The sequence below is a fragment of the Excalfactoria chinensis genome, chromosome 1 (genome assembly GCF_039878825.1).
Source record: "Excalfactoria chinensis isolate bCotChi1 chromosome 1, bCotChi1.hap2, whole genome shotgun sequence".
Classification (NCBI taxonomy): Eukaryota; Metazoa; Chordata; class Aves; order Galliformes; family Phasianidae; genus Excalfactoria; species Excalfactoria chinensis.
In genome coordinates this window covers 178,931,771-178,947,120 of record NC_092825.1, presented here as the reverse complement: position 1 = coordinate 178,947,120, position 15,350 = coordinate 178,931,771, and the positions used below count along the sequence as shown (strand labels likewise).

Genomic DNA, 15,350 nt, shown 5'->3' with positions numbered 1-15,350 from the left:
ATTATTATTTTATTATTTTATTTTATTTATTTTTTTTAAGTAAACTGAGAAAGAGATCAAAGAGCCACTTTGCGGCTCTTCTAAATTCGGTCCATGTTCATAGGATGAGCAGAAAGATGCTCTACCACTGTTCTACAGTGGGGCTGTGCTGTGGCTTGACCATGGTGGTTTTCATCTGCTTCCCTGCAGAACTTCACAGGAAGGGCTCTCTAGGAACTTTTGGATCTTTGTTGATGCAGCTGATTTAAGGAAAATAATAATAATTTTGCACATGAATTGAGTTTGAATTTTATGATATAATCAATTGCACATCCAAACATTATGTTGTTGTTGTTGTTGTTGTTGTTGTTGTTGTTGTTTCTGAGTCAGAAGGTGGTCCAGCACCAGAGCAGGTTCCCCAGAGCAGTGGTCATGGTATCAAGCATCCCAAGTTCAAGGAGCATTTGGACAGTGCTTTCAGACATAGGAGTTTGAATTTTTAGTGATCTTGTAAGGCGATTGCATTTGATGTCTGTGATTCTTTTGGATCCCTTCCATTGTAAGCTAAGATCCAATGAGTTCTATGAGTTTAATCATTCACCTTCTGGCTAAGCACTTTTTACTCTTCTGTTTACACATGCCTCCTATTGGTAATAACATACGTTACTTGGTAAACAATATTTTAAAAATCAGTTTAAAATATTATACTCAGCAATTTTAGACAGTGATTTCCCCCCAAGATTAATTGAATCACCCACTTCATTACTATTTTTTAGATTGGACTGAAACTCATCACAGTGATTTGTAATCTAGCATTACCTCAATTCCTGCAGAGAGGTTATGCAGCTTAAAAAATACTACAGCTGAGCTGAGAATCTCAGAGAAGAATCACCTAACACATTACTGGATAAAACATAACAGGATTTGCTGAAGAATATATTTCATCGACCAGAAGTGAAACTTCATATAAACACAAGGTATCAAAAGAGCCTTAGAAAAAACACACCTACCCAAAGCAACAGCAAATTGTGTGACATATTTGTGATCATAAGAGTCAACTCAAGGAGAAGATTTTCTGCATTGGGCAGGTAGGTTCACATAAGTACAACCATATACATTGTAATCAACAACTCACTAAACTACTTAAAATTGAAAACAAACCAATATAAAGTAGACTTTGAACAAAAGAATCAGTTTTAAGGAGAGACTTAACAAGTAAGTTGCTATAAGTTATTCTGGAATCCTGACTCAAATAAACCTGATTCAGAATATAATTACAATTACATTGATTGTCTATACGTTTCTATGACTTAGTTTCCCTCCAGACTATATCTTTTAATTGTTTTTGCATCTTTGGAAGCATATTCTGTTCATAAGTCACAGTAGCTACATCTTGTATAGCATTGGTATCATCCTATTTTAAGCTTCCCATGCAGAAGTTCACTTAGCAGAGAACCAATATTTGAGAGTTCTGTAAAATTTTACCTCTCTTTCAGTCCTATTTTCTTTCATTCAAATGTATCATGAGTCTGGCAGTCTTGAACTGAGAATTTAAAATCATGTCTTGTACTTGATTTGCTAGTTCAGTGCATTGTTTTCTTTCAGTTTATTCTTCTTCTTCCTCTTTATTAAATTGGACTGTGAGAGAGCAAAATTCATATAGAAAAGAAAAGAAGAAAAAGGTAAAAAGGCATGATATTTCAGAAACCATGAAATGTTAGGGAGGTGTAGAAACAGAAATCCCTTGACTATTAACATATTCCACCAAGAACAAAGTAGGTGAAACAATAAATGTATAAGAACTTCAATCAATGTCCATAACTTGAGCGTGCTTCTTCTAAGCTGTAGTACAGGACTTATAGATTCACCTTTTCCAAATGACACATAAAATGTTGGCAAATCATCCTGAGTGCCAGTTTCAGCTTTGAATTAACTATGATAAGGATAATAGAGTGTATTGAAGGATATGCTCCAGTTACAACTAAAGATACTGCAACCTTCACAAAATCTTTGCTTTGAGAAGTTGACAAAGTTAGAAGAATTTGAGCTACAAAACTGGAAATATATAGGATCAGGAAAGAAATAATGGATTTAATGGCAATTAGGTGAACATCTATCAAAGGATCCCTAAAGCTATCTACATAGCATTGCATCTTCCTGGTGTGTTTCCAAAGAGAATTAATTAATAAACCTGAAGTTACCATAGATATTACCAGAGGAAAAAAGCAACCTGTAAAGTAAAGAAGAAGCAGGTACAAATGTGAACTATCCCAGCTACTGATATGTGCCGTGCTGTTGTCTCCACAGTTCCCTGTTGACCTGCAGAGGTAGGTGTTGGGTGTAATCCATAATAAAGGAAATGAAGTTACAGAAGAGATTAACAGAGATCCTAGAAGCATCCATGGGATCATCGCAGTTATTCTGAGCTTGATTTGTAACAACAACCATTGGGTGACGTTGATTATTTTAACACAGTAGAGGACATAGAGCCAAGTACTGAACCACAAACTGGAATGGTTTACAAACATCCATATAGCTCCAAAGGTTTTGTACACAGAAGCCAACTTAAACACATCTGTGAAGTAGAGACTGTGAATGTACATCATTACAGTCACCTGCAAAATAAATCTTGATGTGCTCAGGAAGATCAGGATCATATCAGCTGCAGATATTCTTTTGCTTTTGATCCAGTTAATGCTATTAACAGCAGTAATAAATCCATTTCCCATAAATCCAACAACAACTTCAATAGCAACAATGCACATTGAAATGATGAGAACTGGTGGTAACATCTTGTTGCTCTGGTCACTTCTGCCTGTTTAACTTGAGGAGCTGTGCAAGAAGATGAGCAGACCACACCGTAAATGACTAGCTCTAGTACCAGACTGCTCACTTTATATCTAAGAAGAAAAATACATCTGGAATTGATAGCTGAAAATGATTGCTGGGATTGTTCCTGAGTTTGCAAATAAGAGAAGGACTTAGTAATTAATTCTAACCTTTCACATACAAAAGATTTGCCTACATTTTTCATTAGGGATATGAGATAGTCATCTGTATTAACCTTCCAATTTTTATCCTATCATATTCCTACCTAGCATGACAGAAGGCTCTGTGACTCTGTGGTTTGACTGTACCTGACAATGTAGAAGGGAAGTATCACACAACCCACAAACTCAGGCAGCAGCTTGTTAGGAGATAACAAGATTACTCATCCACAGACTCATTAATTCAATCTACAAAAGTAATCATAAAACCATGGAATTGTTAGAGTTGAAGGCCCCTTAAATTTTATCTTCTCCAGCTCCCCTGCAATTAACAGGGACATTTATAGCTAAATTGGGTAATGCTGGCACAGTAATATTGGCAATAAATGCTTTTGTGAATTATTGGCATATGAAAGAAGAAAGAAAGACTTTGACAACAGAGTAGGAAGCATCTGAAATCATCTGTCTACTGGAAAAGTACTTGAAGTTTTTTGACAATAAATCGTTCATTGTTTTTTGTAGAGAACTTTGTTCTGGAGTCCATTTCTCAACAAAGTAAAATGACTCCAAGTGCAAGACAGACCAAGCTTCTAATCAGAATGCAATAAAACCTGCCAGTTGGATTTAGTGTTAACCATTATGCCCAAGCTTCAAGTTTTTGATGAATTGTACAGCAGTGAAATAGCTAATTTAAACTAGCATAAGTGCATATCTTCATCAATTTACTGAAATGAAAATCTCTGTGTTTTTGTTTTCCTGTCAATACCTCAATCATGTTGAATTTACATTGAAGCTTAGGTCCTACTTATGATAATAACATAAAGAGAGGGGTGGGAAAGGGAGAGGAGAGGAGAGGAGAGGAGAGGAGAGGAGAGGAGAGGAGAGGAGAGGAGAGGAGAGGAGAGGAGAGGAGAGGAGAGGAGAGGAGAGGAGAGGAGAGGAGAGGAGAGGAGAGGAGAGGAGAGGAGAGGAGAGGAGAGGAGAGGAGAGGAGAGGAGAGGAGAGGAGAGGAGAAGTGTAAATTAATTCTCTTTCATTTGTTTCTATTAAGAATGATTAGTGATGAAAATGCATTGGAACAGGCTCCCAAGGAAGTGATGGAGCCAACATCCCTGGAGGTTTTCAAGAATAGACACTGAGGAATATGGTTTAGCAAACATGGTGGTGATGGGATAATAGTTGAACTGGAAGATCTTAGAGGACTTTTTCTACATCAGTGATTCTATAATTCTATGAAAATAATGTTTTTTGCTGTAAAAATTTAGAATTAAACTGTACCAGGATTGTAAGCTTCCTTGATTATTCAGTTTTATAGTAAGAGTATATTAAAAAGTCCTTAGTGAAAAAACAAATAGAGATCAAAATTTTAAAGACATCTACACAAGATCATGTCATTGGATATATGGAATCAGACATACATATTCACTTTGGTGTGATGTGTCTCCACAAAGGAGCAAGCTGTAATTTGAGGGGAACAAATACTGTAATGAGGGAATGCTGCGTCTGATGCAGGGTCTCAGGTGTGAATGATCTAAATCATTTATTACAAGTTCTAACATCACTTATATACCTTCACAACTTCCATTTTACTAGCTTTCCTATTCGTCCCTACATGTCGACAGAACATTCCACAAACACTCTTCAACAATTCATGTGGGTGCTTATCAAATCAGAGCCATGAGCTGTTCTTTCTTCTTCTAGATGTGTCCTTGGTTCCCATGCTGCTTATTTGCTCTGTCCAATCCTTCTTGTATTCCCAGAAGGGAAAGATGATACTATGTGAAGAAAGAACATAAAGGACTTGGATAGCCCAGATAGGCCATTAATTTCCCTTTTGTAGCCTCACTTTTGAGCTACAGAATTCAACGTCATGATCAGAACAGGTTTAATTGGCAAAGGAGGCACAGGAGACCATCCAACATGTTTTGACTTTATCCTCTGGAAAAGCATTTTTGTGAATGCATAAAGGCATCTGAGCCACAGGGTGAAGCAAGCACTTGTAATTCTTAAAAAGTTATAGAACAATATTAGTATGTCACAAACACTAAAGTCTGGAGAGAAGAGTCAGAATTTATGTGACATTTTCTCTTGCAAGATGAATCTCACCATATTCAGAAAAGGCAGACAAGTTCAGCTGGGTAACAGCTTTCCTCTTTTGATTCATGCATTCCAATTAACAACTGTACTAAATACCCTTTCCACAATTCCTATAATGATTTTAATTGTTGAAGTAGTTAGAAAGATTATTAAAGCACAGAAAACACTTTTGACTCTTGTAAAACATGGCCTATTCTGCTCATTCAGAAATCCACAAAATACCAATTACCTGTTATCTGGTTAATCTTGCAGCTTTTTACTGTGTGCAAGAAGCACATGAACATGACACTAGAAGATTTATTCCTGGTATTGTTCAGAATGATGCATATCCTGGAAATGTCACTGATGAACCACCCAACTACAATCAATGCTTCATAATTTTTAGTGAGAAGTTATTGTCTATAGCTGAATCGGGGATGGGAAAATTAGAACATGTTTAATGGGACTGCCATTTTTGCATAATGTTTCCAGTCTTTTTTGAAGTGAGAGCTTTGATTTTAGTGACATGACAGGTGCTCGAGCTATCACCAACTTTCCAGATCCTCACTAATCTCTCTACTTCCTAACAGAAATTCCTTTTGGTGCTCTGCATCAGTCTAAACCTTGATTAAATTTCAAAGTCTAAAGATTTCTAACAGGATAGGTCCAGGTTTAAAAACCATATTTCTAAGAGCACTGTCCAAACACTTCCTGAACTCTAGAAGATTTGGTGTCATGCACCTTGCCTTGGGCAATCTGTCCCACACCCACCACCCTCTGATGAAGATCCTTCTCCTAACACTGCCCTGAACCTCCCCTGATTAGGACTAGAGGGAATGGTTTCAAGCTGCAGAAGGGGAGATTCAGGCTGGACATTAGGAAATGTTACTTCTCAGAAAGGGTGGTAAGGCACTGGAATGGACTGCCTAAGAAGGTGGTGGAGTCACCATTCAAGGAACAATTGGATATTGTGTTGAGGGACATGGTTTAGTGGGAGCTATTAGTAATAGGTGAACAATTGGACTAGGTGATCTTTTAGGTCTTTTCCAACCTTGGTGATTCTATGATGCAGCTCCATGCCATTCTTTCAGGTCCTGTCACTGTCGCCACAGAGCAGAGCTCAGGTACTAGATCTTTATTACGTATGTTCACCTTTAAATAATGTGCTCTTAAGCAAATAAGTTTTTTACAGTGCACAGTGAACTGCACATAATATTTATAGCACTGTTTTAAAACACTCGGGTACTTATTACTGATTGCAAAACAAAATAATAATAATAATAATAATAAAATAAAAGCATGAAAGAATACTTCTTGTAGAAGATAAAGAAATAGTTTTGCAAAACTTGCAAAAAGTATACAGGTAAGTCACAAACATCTGGGTTTAGTCACTTGCCCAGAAACTCAATATTCCTGGCTCTCCTACATGGCTGCCTGTCCCCATGACACATTCTTAAAGTGTATCAAGGGTACTTCAGGTATTTACCAAGCTGTGAAAGGCTTGTGATTGTTAATAAAACACCCTGTATCTGGTAAACAACAATAAATCACGTTGCCCTTTAACACACTGATGACTTTATATTGCACAGAGAAATAATACTGTGAAATATCACAAAAAAACACACACGAGAAAGGGTGATAAAAGCTATTACCAGTAATTTGCAAGTTGTCATGTTGCTGTCATTACTGACCCAGAGATAACATACTGTTAATTTCAGTAAGACACTGTTGTTTTTTTTCCTCAGAAGGCTGCTGTCAAAATGGAAGACTGATCAGACCCAGATAGTGGAAGGAGTCCTTCAAAGTAAAGGTCAAAAAGATCAAACAATGTAACGCAGATGAAACAAAAGAATAAGTAAAATTTTAAAGTATACATCAGAAGAAAGGAAAAGGTGACTGAAACAAACTACTAACTGTAATCAGTCTCTTGTTGCCATGATGGAAAGGAGTCTAATACAAGCATTAATTTACGCAATTAGTTTGTTTACAGATGAGTCAAGACAACATTTGCAAAGACAAGTTTGTGCTTGATACCAAATAAAGTGTGAAAAAATATGTGTTCACTTCCTGAGTAACTGGATACCACCTGCATCACTCGCTTATTCCCTCCTCTCATTCCCTTCTAGTTTGCATCTTTACCTTCAACATACCAACAATTGGTTTAATTCCCTCTTTACCAAAACCATACTCTATATCATAGTGTAGGACAAAATAGGACCACTCATGTATCCCCTATCTAAGTTCAATTTACAAATGAAATAGCTGCTAGGCTATGCTTATGTCTTTCTATAACCCATATGCTTCCCCACCAGTAAAGTTAGGAGGGTATAGATCCAGGACGAATGGCCACAGACTTATTATATGCCATATGATGTCATGTTAGTAGTAAAACCTGGAAACAGAAGGGGAAATTAATGGAGTTACAGTCTTTGTCTTCCCAGTAGCCATTATATAAAATTTAGCCATTGTTTTCCTGAAAATGGCTGAATAAATGCCTGCTGTCGAGAAGGACTGAATGATAGCCATGCTCTCCTTTTTGTTGCACACATAGCTTTTGCTTTTCCTATTGAACTGCATTTATATCACCAATGAGTTTTTTCACTCTTATTCTTTCAATTTTTCTCCTATTCCATAAAGAGGGTGTAAGCAAGTTCTGTAGGGCCTAACTGTTGTGGGGCTAACCCATAAAAGACCCTCAGTTTCCAATTCAATGACAAGTTTTTTGTTTGTTTGTTTGTTTTCTCTTATTAAAATAAATCTAGACTTCTAAGAATGAATGAATGATTAACTTCTTAATTTATCATCAACATGAAGTTTTCCCTTGCAAGCTGAGGAAAACTTGAAAACATTCCAATGATCATACACAACATCTAGAAGGAAACATTTAATTACATTAGTCAAAGTGTTAGACCTTGCCCAGGGGATACAATGACATTTTGAGCTTTGAAAAAGCCAATCCAGAATCATCAGGAGAATTACAAACTAAAATTTATTTCTTGTTAAGCAAGGAAAGAAAGATTGAAGAGAAATCTGATGTTGACCTGTGTTCAATATTCCCCTTTTAAGACTACCAGTAATAAAGCTAAAGGTTAGATGTCTCAGTCACAGGATACAGTAAAGTAAGTTACAATAAGAAATAAGTAAACCCCAAACTACTTTTTAAAGACATAGTAAACCTGACTTTCACAGAATCATGGAATCATTAAGGTTGGAATAGTCCACTGAGATCATCTAGTCCAGCCCATTCCCACCACATCCACTAAAACATACCCTTTAGTGTAACAGTTCTAGAAAGAACACACAACTCAAGAAAAAGTTTTGCAGCCCATTTGCAGAGAAGAGGGCACTGATGATCTACAGAAACATTCATTCACTGCTTTTCATAAACACATTAGGAGACATTTCCTCCATATCCTGGTGTCAATAGTTTCTATTATGTACTCTCCAAGACTCTACTGTTGATGTTCTTTTATAGACCTCCACCAGCTCCCAAGCCTCTGGCAGCCCTCTTCCGATATCTAGAAAGTCCCATGGCCAATGACACTACATTACTATGTTGTCCAATAAAAGACGTTTCATTACCTTCATTTTGTCACTGACTATGCATTAACCCAGGTGGAATGAGAAATCAGGAATTAAAAGATCTAAAACAACAACAAAAGAGCCCCAGCAATGAAACAACAAACAAACAAACATAAGAAATCCTCTCCTGTAATATATATTAATTAATGTATCGGAGGAGCAAAGCTTAACCACAGCATGGTTTGTATGTTTGTTAGCTGCCTTTTTCATAATACTCTTTTTAAGACGTAATACACATCTTAATACTTTAGAAATCTGACCTCTGTTTTCAAACATATGTGGAGTATAAATTTATCTCAAGGAAATATTTTCCATGATGATTAGGTGATTCAATTCATTTAAACCATTCAGACCAGAATACCAACCGCATCCTGGGCTGCATCATAAAAGGTGTAGCCAGGAGGGGTGAGAAGCAATTTTTTCCCCCTATTCTGCCCTTGTGAGGTCCTATCTGTGTCCAGGTACTGTGTACAGGTCTGGGACCCCAGCACAAGAAAGATGTATTGGAGCATGTCCAGAGGAGGGCTATGAAGATGCTCAAATGGATGGAGCACCTCTCCTTTGAAGAACGTTTGAGGGAACTGGGCTTGTTTAGACAGAACAGGCTCCCTGGAGACTTCATTACAGCCTTCCAGTATTTGAAGGGAGCTTTCAAGCAGGAAGTGTAGCAACTTTTTACATGGTCTAATAGTGATAGGACAAACAGGAATGGCTTTAAAGTAAAAGAGGAGAAATTTACATTAGATGTTAGGAGGACAATCTTTACTCGGCTGACAAAACAGTTGAAGAGGCTGCTAGAGAAGCTGTGAACACCCTGTGAATATAGAGATGTTCAAGGCCAAGCTGAACCGAGCTCTGAGCAACCAGATCTGGTGGGTGGCAACCAGTCCACAGCAGGGGATTTGGATCTTGGTGATCTTTTAGATCTCTTGCAACCTAAGCCCTTCTATGAGTCTATGATTCTTTCATTCTGTGATTTAATAATATATCATTTTCATTTATAAAATGACCTACGTAGTCCTTTTAGTAATTCTTCTATTCTCTGTTAGGGATACTTGAAATTCACTAAATTAGGATCTCTGTCTTTCCTGTTGCAATGAATCCAGCAAATGGAATAGCAAAAGCAACTTTACACAGTTATGCCATTAAAGATTGTATCCTCAAAGTCACTGCACTGGTAATTTTAAATACATAGCTTTTTAATTATCAAATTTCAAGTGCTCACTTTTGTCAGCTGTACAACTTTCAAACATATGTGTCTTTTAATGCATAAAGATCATGTAAGTATTGTAACCATAATACCATTTGCAGGTCCCCATTATTACACTACTATTAGCTTCCACCTTGCAGGTACATAATGCTGGATCTGCTTATGTTTGTATAACTGCTGTGCCATTTTGACAGACAACTGCAAAGCAAATCCCTTTGTCAATACTCCAACCACCTGTGATGCAAATTTAGATTAATCCTGATTTTCACTGCTTACTTACACCTTTTCAGTAACATAGGCGACACATGTCAAAGCAAATCCTACTCACCTTGAAGGTAAGCAATATATTTGGCATTGTCTCTAGGAGATAGAAAATGTTATCTATTCAGAAAGATCTCTCCATAAGCCTATTCAGAATCATAAATAAAGGAAAAGTCTGTAGTTCAACAACCTTTCCCCAATACAGAGTATTCAAGTAATAGTGCCTGTGCAGCTCCAGTGTCAGATTACTTGGCTTTTTAAGTCCAGGTTCCCAACCATGAAGAAAATTAATGAAAAATCTACAGTTCAATCTCTTATTTATTTTGCAGTGACTCAGTGTTAAATGGATGCAGGAATAGCTTGGGGTAGACAGTGCAATGAAATCCATTACCAACATGCCCAGGTCTAGATATTACTTCTCAATATCTTATCAGCTCTTTAACTTTGCATTAATGAAATGTTACTTGCTGTGATTACTGCAACAAAGAGGGAATGGTGCATGAAATAAAAAAGCTGTCAAATCCTTGAGAAAATGCTCAAGAAAATGACACATGCCTGCTCACTCTATGCAATGGAATTATATTCCTCTCAAGTGGGAAACAATGAAACAAATCATAGAATTATAGAATCGCTAAGGTTGGAAAGATAACTGAGGTAATCTAGGCCAACCATCAACCCACCTCCATCCCATCAACCCACCCCCACCATCCCCGCTAAATCACGTCCCTCAGTGCCATATATCCATGTTTCTAGATAACCTCCAGGGGCAGTGATCACCAGAAACCTGGGCGGACTGTTCCAATACCCCACCATTCATTCTGAGAATATTTTTTTCTTAACTTCTGACCTGAATTATGGTCACTATGAAGGAGTGACATCGAGCACAAAAAAAAAAAAAAAAAAAAAAAAAAAAAAAGTTGTGCAGTTGTTTTTTTGTTTGTTTGTTTGTTTTTCCTATATTTCCTATATTCTAGGTTAAAATGCAAGGAACATAAAGCCAATTCATCCTGGTTTCAGTTTCTAGAAAGGGAATATTCTGGGACAGCTGAAGTCAGGCTTCCATAAAATGAAGTACCCACTAAACTCTTCCATGTGATAGAAACAAAAAATTGTGGAGAATGTGATTGGCAAGCATGCAATACCCATTTCATGGAATAGGTAAGTAAGGTCAAAAAATGTACTGTATTTTCTAGTTTATTAAGTAGGTAGCATCAAGTGAAAGGAGTTAAAAGGAAACAAAAAGTGGTATTTCATGTAACATACAAGCAAGTTACAGAAGTACTTGTCAGAAGATACCAGCAGTACTAAAAGTCTGAATGGTTTCAAAGGATTAATTTAGAAGCCCATTGGAAAGAAATCAATTGGTTGTTACTTAAATGCATAAAACCCACTTCTGGTTCACAAAGTCCCTGGGCTATAAAAGTTTATTGCCTGGGAGAACAGCAGGAGAAAATATCATGTATGTTTATCCAATCTATATAACCTTCCCAAAGCACCTATTCTGTTTCTGTCACAGGAAGTCACTGCACACATGGACCTTTCTTCCTACCTAGTGTGAATGAATTAATGTTAGTGAGTCAGGATACATTATGAGGCTTTCTCACTTTTTAGTATATTTTATGAACAACAGTAATTCTCTCGTGGTTTTGACTACGTCCAGTTACAAAATACAGCCCCGTGCCACAGCTGCAATTATTGTAACATACCAGGATCCTAAAGAAAGAACTGAATGCAATTGTGCCAAAGGCTGTAAAGATATACACAGCAAAAAGAGCAGTTCTGTTCCCAAGTAATGTAATTTCCAATTGAAATTATATTTGGATACAGAAAAGTGTCCCTAAAAGAAACAAAGAAGACTGTGCACAGGAAAACAACCAAAGGGTGTTGGCTGACACTTGGCTGAACATGAGCCAGCAGTGTGCCCAGGTGATCAAGAAGGCCAATGGCATCCTGGACTGTATCAGAAACAGTACAGTGCAGTCAGCAGGAGCAGGGAAGTGATCATCCTCTGTACTCTGCTCTGGTAAGGCTCCACCTCAAGATCTGTGTTCTTTATTGCCTTCTACAACTACCTGAAAGGAGACTGTAGTGAAGTGGGAGTCTCCCATGTAACTACAAATATGACTAGAGGGAATGGCCTCAAGTTGTGCCAGGAAAGGTTCAGGTTGGATATTGGGAAAAATTATTCACAGAGTGATACCACACTGAAAGAGGAGATGGTTCAGTCTCTGTCCCTGGAGTTTTCCAAGAACCATATAGACGTGACACTGAGAAACATGGTTTAGTGGGCATGGTGAGTATGGACTGAAGGTTGGATTAGATGATCTTGGGGGTCTTTTCCATCATAATGATTCTATGATATTGTGCTGGTTTAGTAGGATTCATATTGATATTTCTATTCATTACTCTTAACTTCCAATAATAAAGGAGGAATTCTCATTTATTTGTATCATTTTCACATGACTAATACAGTAAAATACAGTGAAATTTCTCTTGTTTTACTGTGTAGTAGAAGTGAGAATAAGGATCATTGTTTCAGAAACAATTAGTTATTCAGTTCACCCCCACTTACAAAAATGTGTTATAACTGTTTCTATTGCAGTAATCCTTTATTTTTCATCTTGTGTTGGATTCTGCTTCTATTTCTAATTATGTTCAAATATTTTGCATTTAACTTCATTACACGTCTTTGACTCAATCAGAAAACATGACATTTTGCCTTCTCAAGGAAAAACAGAACACTTAAAAAACCTTTCCATGATCTGTACTGCAGATTTACTTGCACTCAGCACCAAATTTTCAACATTATATTGCTTTCAGGTGAGGAGAAAGGAGGAACACCCTAAAAATACTGACAAGCTAAAATATAAAAAAGTAATTATTAGTTTTAATGAAAAAAAAAATACAACATGGACATGTCTCATTGTCAAGATCTATTCAGTGAACATAGATGATATATAAATGATTTATTAGCTTTAAGCGGAATAAGAGCATATTTCAGTGACAGAGAGGAAAGTGTAATTTCTCCCCATGGCAGAGAATGTGCCACCCTGCTCCCACCAGCTGCTGCTGGTTTGCTTCTGCCAGATCTTGTGCCCAGTGGTCTCCATCACAAGTTTTTTTGCTTTCCTGAACTGACAGAAAACAAGCACACCAGCACAAGTAAATGGTATTTTGCATGCATAGCAAATCAGATAGCTCAGTGCAAGCAGGAAGATGATCTCTGGAGGTAGCTCCTATATGGGGCAGGTGGGAGTAGAGTGATGGGAGTCTAGGAGGAGAGAGGACAAAATCATAGAAACGTAGAATCGTAAATTCATTAATGTTGGAAAAGACCATCTGTCTAAGACCATCTATTCCCACTGTTCACCTGCCACCAATATTGTCCACATCCTTCAATACAACATCTACATATTTCTTGAACACCCAGTGAGGTTGTTCTGGATAAAAATATGGCTTTTCTGGTAAAATATTAGACAACCTTGTCTGTGCCACACAAATAAAACCAAAACCATTATTCCACCAGACTGTAACATAAACCTCATGGCATTTCTTTAAAAAAATATATACACTAATTAATTATTTTACATTAGGATCCCATGGGGTTCAGAGAAGTATTCTGTCATATAGATTTCAGTCTGCTCTTGATGAAGCCACCACGTCATTTTGGTTATTTTGCCTAATGGCAAGGGATCCAACCAGGTGCACTAAGCAGCTTAGGCTAATATATTAACATATTCACATTTTGGATGAATTAAAAATAACTTATTCCTGTTTATTATCTTTTAAACTCTGTGTTGAGTCAGCGATCTTGTATAGTGGATTCTTCTTTCAGTTATTCTACAACCAAAATTTGTCAAATAAAGAGAGCAAGCTTATTTATACATACAAGATCAGGTATTTCACCAGTTCAGTACCTGGATACTGGTTATTGTTTAATACAATATGCATCAGATATCATTATGGAAATACTGTTTCCCCTTTTCTTCTTGTCACTCTTAAGCAGATGTGAAGTGATTTAAGGGGTAACTCTATTCTCTGTACTGTGCTGAGGTTTGAATCCACTCAAAATTAATGGACTGAGTGCTTCTAAACTTGTTTTGCGAAAGCCTAACTGCATTTCTGATATCAGCTACAGATGTCACAAACCCAGAGGTATATTTGAAACTCATACAACCAGTCCATTATATATATTTTTTCCCTTTTTTCCACCTCAACAACAGAAGTGATTCCATCATATCTCCTTCACTCAGGAAGAACTCATGTCTGACTATATCATAGTTAGCATTTCTGATCGAATCACAGAAGCCATGTTCCCCTTTATTCCCTTTTCCTACACCTCTCTCTCTGGCTGAGAGTTTTCAATCTGATGACTAACAGCAGCAGAACTCGATTTCTCATTCTGCTGTGTTTCGCCAGGCTGCCTTGTTATTTTAAAGTCCCTCCTCCATATGGTGCCACACTGTAGTCCCAATATTTCAGTGTCTTCCAGGGGAGCATCCAACCAGTAATCCGATATCACGTTGCCCTCTAGTGGCAACTACTTAGCAACTCTCGCTTCGCTCCATCCAGCTCTTCCATGTGCTAATTCCTTTTCCTGCTGCATTTCCAGATGGTTTGTGCTGTTTCATTATTTGTTATAGATAGAATAGATAGAATAAATAGATAGATAGATAGATAGATAGATAGATAGATAGATAGATAGATAGATGATAGATAGATAGATAGATAGATAGATAGATAGATAGATAGATAGACAGACAGATAGATATTAGAGGTGTGCATAAACTACTAGACACTAGAGGCAGAAAGCAGGAAAGAGTAGAGGAATGTGTCACTTGCAACTGCAGAAAGACTCCCTGGAATGCATGAGACTTGTGGCTTTATTTGAACAATAGAATAACAGAATCACAGAGGTAGGAAAAGACTATTAAGATCATCCAGGCTAACCATCAACTCATGGCCACCATGCTTACTTAAATCATATCCCTCAGTGCTATATCTGGAGGTTCTTCAAGACCTCCAGGGGCAGTGATTTCACTGTCCTGGGCAGTCTGTCCCAGTGCCTCACTATTCATTCTGAGAATAAGTTTTTCCTAATGTCCAACCTGGACCTCCCCTGGAGCAACTTAACTCTCCTCGCCCTATCTCTAGCTAAATGCCTCTTCATCACAACCTCCTTTCAGGCAGTTGTAGAAAGTGACAAGATGTCCCCTAAACCTTCTCTTCTCCAGAATGAACAATAGCAGTTTCCT

The 15,350-nt window shown here is 37.4% G+C and overlaps 1 protein-coding gene and 1 long non-coding RNA gene across 2 annotated transcripts in view; both read right to left on the bottom strand.

The window, feature by feature from the left end:
* LOC140247353 (uncharacterized) overlaps window positions 1-15,350 on the bottom strand; it is a 638,953-nt gene that overhangs the window by 490,302 nt on the left and 133,301 nt on the right. The gene's annotated exons all lie outside the window — the stretch shown is intronic.
* On the bottom strand, window positions 1,836-2,771 carry LOC140261516 (taste receptor type 2 member 40-like). The gene has a single exon (XM_072355017.1). It carries the CDS (start codon window positions 2,769-2,771, stop codon window positions 1,836-1,838), a length of 936 nt encoding a protein of 311 aa, XP_072211118.1.